The sequence below is a fragment of the Neopsephotus bourkii genome, unplaced genomic scaffold (genome assembly GCF_033783945.1).
Source record: "Neopsephotus bourkii isolate Nb327-2 ecotype Australia unplaced genomic scaffold, CSIRO-AGI_Nbou_v1 NB_1600, whole genome shotgun sequence".
Lineage (NCBI taxonomy): Eukaryota > Metazoa > Chordata > Aves > Psittaciformes > Psittacidae > Neopsephotus > Neopsephotus bourkii.
The window spans coordinates 3,431,708-3,441,011 of NW_026902076.1; the positions used below are offsets into that span (position 1 = coordinate 3,431,708).

A 9,304-nucleotide genomic window follows, 5' to 3' on the forward strand; every position below is an offset into this window, starting at 1 on the left:
AGGTCTAGTGACTTCTTGTTTTCTTCATAGAATTATAGAATAGTTTGAGTTGGAAGGAACATTAAAGATCATATAGTCCCAACCCCCTGCCACAGGCTCTCTGGGTAACCTCTGCCAGTGTCTCACCACCCTCACGGGAGAATTTCCACTATCTAGTCTAGATCTGCCCTCTTTCAGTTCAAAACTAATCCCTCTTGTCCTATAAAACATGCCTGTGTAAGTCCCGTGATAGAAGAGCTGTTATACCTGTTATAACTCAGCCAGCAACAGCACAAGTGCACGGTTCCTTTTGCTGAGGGATTCCTTCACTTCTCATTTTGCTATTTGTGACATGCAGAAGGCTTCCTTCACCGACTGCCACATTCCCACCTAACTTCTGCAGGCTGAGGCTGTCAACTCCTTTTTGACTGTGTTTTGAGAAGTTGAAATTATACCTCTGACTGAGCCAGGGACTGTAAATCCCTATCAGATGTTTTGATATCAGACACTTTTATCTCCTGACAGTAAGTATTTCTTGCTACCTATATGGTTTTCTGTCTGTATTGCTGGAAAACTGTATGCTCAGCTGTATTTGTTTGGCAGCACACTGTGTTCAACCTACAGTTTTCTCTGATGGCTGTTTTACTGAAAGAGCCAAGAGTTTGCAGATAGGTTGCATTAAAAAGTCTAAAGTATAAGAAATAAACCCCACAATAATAATTTCTCTTTTAATTACAACTGTTTTCCTGAAAGTACTTTAGTTTATATCTTTTTTATGTTTAGTACATAAATCTACTTCCTCTAAATTGGAAATTCTTGAAAAAAATAGCAGGTTCTTTTGCTGTGTAGCATAAAGATAATATTTAAGAGTTGCTTAAAAATATATACTTAAACCTCTGGATTTGATATAAGATATGCAGTGCTGCATTCGTACTCATTTGGACTCCTTTGGGAGCCCAAGGTTTGACCTCTCTTATGACACCATCGCTGCATCTCAGCGAGCTGCAGCTCCCTGGTTCTCCACCTTTGCAGCTGCAGAGAGACGCACATTGTCTCTCCCACTCCACATCGACATGGGATTTTCAGCAGAGTTGTCAGTGCTGAAGAAATGAACTCTCCAGCCACAGCAGCACTGCAGCTGTTTGAGTTCACAACGGAAAGTTTTGCTGAAGATGTAGTAAATAAAAGGGTTATACGCTGTTGAAGATTTGGCAAACAGACAAGGCAGCAGTGTAACGACAGGCTGCAGGGATTCACTGGGGTTAAATATGGACCAGAAGCTGGCTGCTGCATACGGTGTCCACGAGCTCAGGAACCCAACTGAGATGAGCACAGCCATCTGAAAGGAAAACAGGGATTCAGTTCCCAGCGGGCACTGATACTCAGGCATGTGGTGCATGGATGTAACCATGCCCAAAACAGCTGAAATACCTGACACTGTATGCTTGCTATGTTGTGACATGAACACAGCTAACATTGGACAGTGCATATATGCTTTTATTCCCACCTAGTAGATCTACACTGTGGGTTTCTTACAAGGCACTTGTTTTCATCTCCTTCCATGACTCTGGCTGCAACGTCACAGGAGACACAGCCTAACCAGTCAGTGTAGCCTATCAACAGACTGGCCTCTAGAAAGCTTGGATCAATTCTGCTTTTCCACAAGAAATTAGCAACTGAAGTGCTTATTTGCAATAATGATATATTAAAAAGTCCTCTTTCTGTACAGAATTTCTGGGTAATGCTCACTCAGAATAGCCACTCAGTTGATTAAAAATACCTAGGATGCAGAAAAAGACCTTCAGCCCAGCTACATCATGAAAGAATCCAGCAGCTCTTCCAGCATGACTGGAAACCTGGTTGTCTATGAAAATCTTGGATGCAGCTGCCTAAAGATTTAATAAGCTGCACTGTAGCTATGATATGTTCAAGCTACTGGAATGACAATGTGGATGACACTGGAACCACATCTCCATCTTTGGTCAACACTAGACAGAAAAAAATGAAGGGTTATCATGAGCCATGTGTAAGCAGAGCCAGTTCTCTGCAAGCTCCTGATTACTGTAGGCTCTTCTCACCACTGGGACAACTCACCAGTGTCAGCTTCTTCTCCAGTTTAGCTGCATTAGGGATCCTGTCAATATTCTGGATCTCTTGGTATGCTTTATGAACCTTCCAGGCAATTCCCAAGTAACAGGTAACGATGGTCAGTGCAGGCAAAACTGTGCACAGGAGGAACATGCTCAAAATGAATGAAAAGCCATTGGAGGAGTTGTGGAACTTGCTCCAGGCTATTGTACAAGAGATGCCAAATGGCTCAGGGCCATAGTAGCCCCAGCCTATCAAGGGCAGAACGGCCCAGAGCAAGGAGTAGAGCCAGATGAAAGTAATCAAGATGCGAACAGTGTTCTTGGTGATTTTGTTACCTGCAAAAAGAAGAAGAGCAAGCATGTATGGAACTCAGCCACATGGTTTTTGGTGTAGCTTCTTGAAGAAAAAGGTGGTAGTAGCTACAAACATGCTTGGGCTGCTGCTGCAGTCCCTGAACCTTTGGTCTTCTTGAGGAACATAACAGAGACTGTCCATGGATTGTGTGAGACCTGAGTGCAGACCTCAGTGCTGATCTGAAGTTTTATAAGTCAGGGAGCTTTACAAGATCAAATTGACCCCAAATGTACCAGGCACCCAGCCCAGGAATGCCAGAGAACGCTCCCTTCCTCTCAAATTCCAGTATGTCAGTGTGTCTGCTTGCACACAAATAGGAAGCCAAGAGTCTGGTCCAGCAAAACATTTGGGCTCTCCAAACTCTCAGGTAGTTTCACATGGTATTACTGAGAAGTGGAAAATTCTCATTGTTTCATAAGGAATTTAATCAGATCCTTCTAAGAACATTAGGGTTTGATACGGGACTAAAAGTTGACGGGACTAAAAGTTGAGGCTTATTCCTACAGTTACTGAACTGATACACCATGCCATATTCCACAAACTACCTCTCTGAACATAACAGCCCAAATGGTCCACTACAAGGTTATCAGAAGCTTAATTACTTACTGTTAGATTTGGATGAATTGGTAACAAGGAATCGAATCACGGCCATGGCACAGAGGGTCATCATGCTGCAGACACCAAAAAGGAAACCCATCAGGGCATAATATATGCAGGATGCATCTCCTCCCAGCCAAGCGTGGTTCCAGGCAGATGCGATGGCCAGCGGATACATGCTGATGGCCATTCCAATATCTGCTACTGCCAAGTTGACTGTAAGCAGCTCTGGTGACTTCAGGAGGGAAGAGCGTTTTGCAGCTGTAGCAAGGACGGCTGAATTTCCAAGGATTGTCAGGATGGCTGAAAGAGAAGCATCAGCACAGGCAATAATATCACATAGTTAACACAGCTGTGAAGTGTTAGCCTAACATCCAGAAGAGAGCAGACTAAGAGATTAGCCAGAATTCAGAGCCTCCCAAGTCAGCACAGTACTGTGCTGATGCTTATCCGCTGTAAGTATCAGTACAGTACTGGTGTGTATCTGCTATTCCCTGCTATGACACCTTGTTCTTCAGCTCATGATGAGGAAACTCATTCTCTTAGCTAGCAGATAGGAAATGCTGCCTGGATGGCATTTCTGAGAGCTGCTATACAGCTCAGCATCCTCATCACAGCATCCACTCGACTGAGGGAAATTCTGTCATATGAATAGTAGACCATATCTTGCCCGTTCATATCACCACACTGCAAATCTTCACTTCCATGTCACACCCCCTCTCCATGCACTATATCCCACCTACTCCCCTGTGGCTCCCCTCTCATGTAGCTCACACCAGAAAACTCCACTCTTTCAGTATCCTGCACAACACACTAGAAAGTAAAACAGGCATACCCATCTTCACATTTCCCTAGTAATATCGTCATTTACTTCTCCTTCCTACTGAAGAACTCAAGCTGTCTTGCCTGCTTGCTCCATCCTCCCATCTGGTGCTCTCCACTTCCCAAAGCCTTCCTTCCCCTTTTACAATGTATCTTCCACTGGAGCACCAGCACAATTCTCCCAGGCTCCGAGCTGCCTCGACAGTCAACATATGCTGGCTTGGCAGCTCCTTGCTTGTCACTACATGCTGCAGCTTAGACACACTATTCGTATGGGCTGAGTGCAATGAGGCAGACCACAGAAATAGTTTAGCCAGAGGCATGGAACAGACCATAGAATCATAGAATTATAGAATGGTTAGGGTTGGAAAGGACCTTAAGATCATCTAGTTCCAACCCCCCTGCCATGGGCAGGCACACCTTGCATTAAACCATGTCACTCAAAACTCCATCCAACCTGGCCTTAAACACTGCCAGGGATGGAGCATTCAGAACTTCCTTGGGCAGCCCATTCCAGTACTTCACCACCCTCACAGTAAAGAGCTTCTTCCTTATATCGAACCTAAACTTTCCCTATTTAAGTTTTAACCCGTTACCCCTTGTCCTATCACTGTAGTCCCTAATGAACAGTCACTCCCCATCATCATTGTAGGCCCCAGAGATTGCTTTGTAAAAGGACCTGTTGGATATACATTATTCAAACTCACCATAGGGCTTCAAAGCATTCAGGTCAACAGTGTGAAAAGTACAAGTAGCAAAATACTGATTTTTTTCTTCTATTTCAGGTGAACATTGTGCTGGAGCTACATTTTGATCAAAGGTTTTCCTGAGAAGCCAGAAGTTAAATTGGAAAACAGAAAAAGATTCTGTTGTTCCTTTGTCGCTGTGAACACACGGAAGCTGCATTTGCTCACAGACACCACATAATAAGGTGCTCACAGAGGAATTAATAAAGGCCCATGCAACAAAATGGAATAAATACATTGGCATAAATCCAAGAACAGGCAGAGATGTGAAGAGAAAGCCTTGAAAAAAACAGAGGTACAAACCTGAGAACCCACATCCCTCATTCACTTTCTAACCACAGACGTTCACTTGGCATCCCTGGGTATCTTGAAGTATTCCCTGAGCTCTCAACAGCTGTATGTCTGCACACACAAGATGCCCACAGTGGCTTGGCATGGCTTCGCTTGATGACAGCCAGCAACCTGTAGCTTGGTGGGAAGAGCCTTCTCTTGCCAAATGGGACATCCACAGGCTTCAGGAGGAAAATTAATTCACTTTCTTCTGAGAGAGCCCCAACCACCACACATAAGGCAGGAAGTAGCTCTTAGTCTTACCATCAGAGATAGACATCTGGGCACACATTGACTTTGACAGATGCTATTTCTTTCCATCTCATTGCTTGTGAGGCTGCTGGCTGGCATGGGACAGAACAGTTCAAGAATGGGCTAGTGATCAAATAGCAGAGATGCTGGTGTGAGTGCTGAAGCCCCTGCCCTAGCCTGGTTTTGTAATGAAAACATCATTTCAGGGGACACATAGGCCCTGCTGCAGCCCCCAGTGAAGTGGCAAAACTACAGATAAATGCAGCATGGTTTCCAGTTAAGCTCACTGCTTCATATATGTTCCTGAGATTCTCTATGCAATGCAGTGATCCTGGGTGCCACACAGGGCTCTTGATCCAATGCTGCAAGCTGTATCTGAAGTCTGGGTGCCTAAAAGCCCTTTAGGACAGCTGTGAGACTGTAGCATGGTGGGACAAGAGCAGTATCAACACGGGGAGCTCCAGCCCCCTGTCCTCTGTTGCTGCCCATTACCTTATCTGCACCTACATATTTACATTTCTATGAGAAAGGAGCTGGCTTCCTAACTTGAATTTAAATAAAAACTCTTCCTTGTTTTACAGATAGTGATTTTTCTCTGAGTTGTGTTCTCTGCTGTCAGCTCAACTGAGGGGACAGCACAGTGCAGTGCAATGAAAAGTGTGCAGGAACAGGAGTGAGATGTGAATGCTAAAGCCCAGCATCACTCCCCAAAGTCTCTCTATTAAAGCACATAAAAATACATATTTTTTTTCTTCAATGCACCTCAACCAGAGTTTTTAAATGAGCTGAAGGGATGCAGGTACTTGCATCAGGGTTGGAACTAGATGATGTTAAGGTCCTTTCCAACCCTAACTATTCTATGATTCTATCTTGGCAAAATTCAGTTGGACTGTACGCCTAAACCAGTTCAGCTCCTCTCCAAATCTACAACAGCAGGAACCAAATCACCTGAGTATATGCAACAAACAGACAAGTCCAGCTAAAGCCATGCTGGAGCACACTGGTAGATAACCCCACTTGTATTTAATTTTTAATATGCTTTCAGCAGAGCAAACAGGCCATTATAAAAACTAGAACTGCTATTTGGAAACCTTTTGCTATTTTATACCAGTTTGTTCTCCCAAGACACAGCTGCTCTTCAAGCATAATGATAGCTCGCCCCTGCCAAGGGTCAGACCAAAGTTATTCTCCCCTGATCAGCCTCATGAAATAAGCTGTTTCATCTCTCACTTAACAGGGCTGAGATGCTGGGATAAGTGGTAGACAATTCGAATACTTGTGATGCCACAGAGGCAAACTTATGCTGGCAAGTCTTCAGCATGGAAACAAACACTGCAAATCTGAGAGCAGAGATTAATCCTGACATCCAACCAACCTGAAGGCACTAAGCAGGGGAACCTCTGTGGGAACAGATTTGTTATCATTTCCCTCCAGCTTCCTCTGACTGCAGCACAGCCAGGGCAGCTCCAGTGTGTCTGTTCCTAGGCTTCAAGCAAACAAGCAGGATGTGAAGGCAGAACTCACCTATGATGAGAAGAAAGACCCCAGCTCCATAATCCACTACCGGGTGGAGTTTGGAAATGTACTGCTCCTCCATTGTCCCTTGTGGAAGTGGGTGAAGGCTTTTAAATCAAAGGTGAAGTGACTGTAGGGGCAAAGAGACTCTTCCTCATGGTTTGCCTGCTGCAGATGTGAGCCGGGCAGCTGGGTGCTGTCGGTGTGAAGGGACCCTTCTGCTTTCTCCTCTCTCCCTCCCTCTTGTGTGGCAGGGGAGAAGCTTGGAGTGAGAGAAAGGCTCCCTCCCTGGGGAGACAGAGTGAAAGCTAGGCTGAGCCACTGCCAGAGCGATCCCGCCTGCCTGGCTGGCAGAGCATCTCTCCACCCACCCCTCTTCTCACACTGCTCTGCTCCTGGGCTAGTCAATAAACTTCACAATTCAAACCCCCCAGACTGCCACTGCTGAGCAAAATCTATTGTCGTTCAACCACTGGTAGCCTTGGGGAATTAATTCAGGTTGATGGATGAGGCAGGGAATGGGATGTTTGTTTTCCAGCTTTATGGCTGGGAAGTATGAAGTTGAGGAGGGGGATCTCTATGCTGAAGTGTTTAGAGGAAAGCTGTTTGCTGTGGGGGTTCAGAAGGGTCAGTCACACCACTGACTTTCAGACCTGTTCCAGGGCAGAACCAGAGGATGTTCAGTCCAGTCTGCAGAGCACAACAGCAAAACCAAGCTCTGATTTCACTCCAGTGACATATCAGTGCTTTTACTTGGCAAGCAACCAGAGCAATACTTCACATCCAAGCTTACCTTCTCCTTGTAATATCTGAGCCTACAATTGTCATAATGCTCTCTCAGTCTTTATAAACAATGCCAAGTTTTGCTCTAGTCTCCAAACGTGTTACAGACTCATCTATCAATTTACATACACAGGTCTTGATTTCAGTGCACACAATTTACATCTCTCTACTTGCAATGACATTAACTTGACTTTTAGCCTGGTCAGCCCCCAGCCAGCACATTGAAGAGCTGATCTTTCTAAATTATTTAATTCCAGTACCTAGATATGCTAAACTGCATTATCATCATTCTCTGCTTGGCCTATTTTACTCTTTTCAGACTTAGGGAATTTTAAGATCCGCAAGAACACATATGGATCTCATGTGCAAATCTAAGTGGAACTTAGGTGCTTAAGTATAGCAGTAACAGCCTGAATTCTTGAATCCTTAAGAATCTGAGACTTCAAAAGCTTTTAGTTTCACCAGAAAGCAAAACAGGCCATACAGAGATGTGTTGCCACTCATCTTTGCTGCATGTATCTGTGCTCCTGTGCTGAAGCTGTCTGGATTTACACCCCAGGGATCCTTGCACTGAAGACTTTGAGGAGTTTAATTCAGCAGCCAACTGCATGCAACACAATACATATAGCACAGGGCTCAGCAGCACTTGCAGCCTTCTCAGGCCTCCTTTGCCCTAAAAGCTTATCCATCCTCCATGAAATGGAGAAATTAGTTCCCTCCTCTGGTTTCAGAGACTTGCGTACATGTTTTTCCTGTAAGAGCATTTTATTCTGCAGGTTACAGATACTTTGGGGCGAGAAAAATGGCATAACAGAGAGATGCTTTCCTCTCCACTTGAAGCTGGATTGCTCCACACCTAGGTCACAAGACTGGAGGGAGAAAAAGCAAGTGGTACCTGACTCTCTAGTATGGTGCTGAAGGGAGCTCTTGCTCCAAAGGTCATTAATGTCTTTTGCAATTAACAGCATAGTTAGTATAAAAACAGCATTAGTATAAAAAATAAACAAAAAAAAAAAAATAAAACCAACCCAAAACTGCAGGGGCAGTGGTGGTTCAGTACTTCTCCCTAGCTACATCTATAAAGTGAATTGATCTCACAGAGGTGCTGCTCAGGGTATGGTTATCACTTCAGAGAAACAAAATCCCCGTACCTGGGACCAAGACCCCACTGCCAGCATGTTAGGTGTGGTGAGTTTTGTTCTTAGTAAATCTGCGTCTACCTCAGAACAGAGATCTCGCATACCAAATTCACCACTAATTCTGCCGCCACAGGCACAGCCCTTGTTTTTAAAGAAGACTGGGCACTACAAATTACTCCTGGGGAGATTCCAACTGGACACAAGAAAATTTTTCACAGTGAGAACAATCAGTCATTGCAATAATCTCCCCAGGGAAGCTGTGGAAGCCCCAGCATTGGACACTTAAGGTTCTGCTGGACAGGCTGCTGGGACATCTAGTCAAAGTCAATGTTTTGCCTAGACAGGTTGGACCAGATGATCTTTGATGTCTCTTCCAGCCTTTATGGTTCTATGATTTTATCCTCAGAAACCACTTCCCTATGGTAAGCCACCTCTTGACAGAGGCTGGTTTACGTTTAGTTGGCTCACGTGCTTCTGAAAATTCCCCCAACCATCACATCACTCCAAAGTCAGCAGCAGCACAATGGAGTATGTACTCATGGCATAGGTAAGCACCAGGAGATGCAACAGTTCACCGGTTCTTCTCCAGAATTTATAAAATTCTAGTTCAATGGCAGAAACTGCTGGTCTGAAAAATCTGAACAGGTAAGACAAAAAGGTTATGAGACTGTATAGACTGGACAGCTAGGAAAGCAT

At 44.6% G+C, this 9,304-nt stretch overlaps 1 protein-coding gene across 1 annotated transcript; it reads right to left on the reverse strand.

Annotated features, from left to right (window-relative positions):
• Positions 1 to 566: 566 nt before the first annotated feature.
• On the reverse strand, positions 567 to 6,818 carry LOC133222509 (opsin-5-like). The gene is made up of 4 exons (XM_061372255.1): positions 6,696 to 6,818; positions 3,031 to 3,324; positions 2,074 to 2,405; positions 567 to 1,318 (listed from the first exon to the last, which is right to left on the reverse strand). The coding sequence occupies exons 1-4, from the start codon at positions 6,766 to 6,768 to the stop codon at positions 974 to 976; spliced, it is 1,044 nt and encodes a 347-aa protein (XP_061228239.1). The 5' UTR covers positions 6,769 to 6,818; the 3' UTR covers positions 567 to 973.
• Between the last annotated feature and the right edge of the window lie 2,486 nt (positions 6,819 to 9,304).

Bases quoted from the DNA above. Each gene is read 5' to 3' on its own strand.
- LOC133222509 (XM_061372255.1), bottom strand. From the start codon at position 6,768: ATGGAGGAGCAGTACATTTCCAAACTCCACCCGGTAGTGGATTATGGA. The intron at 2,406-3,030 runs GTAAGTAATTAA...TTCTTTTTGCAG, and splicing joins CAATTCATCCAAATCTAACA to GTAACAAAATCACCAAGAAC. The intron at 1,319-2,073 runs GTGAGTTGTCCC...TTTTCCTTTCAG, and splicing joins TGGAGAAGAAGCTGACACTG to ATGGCTGTGCTCATCTCAGT.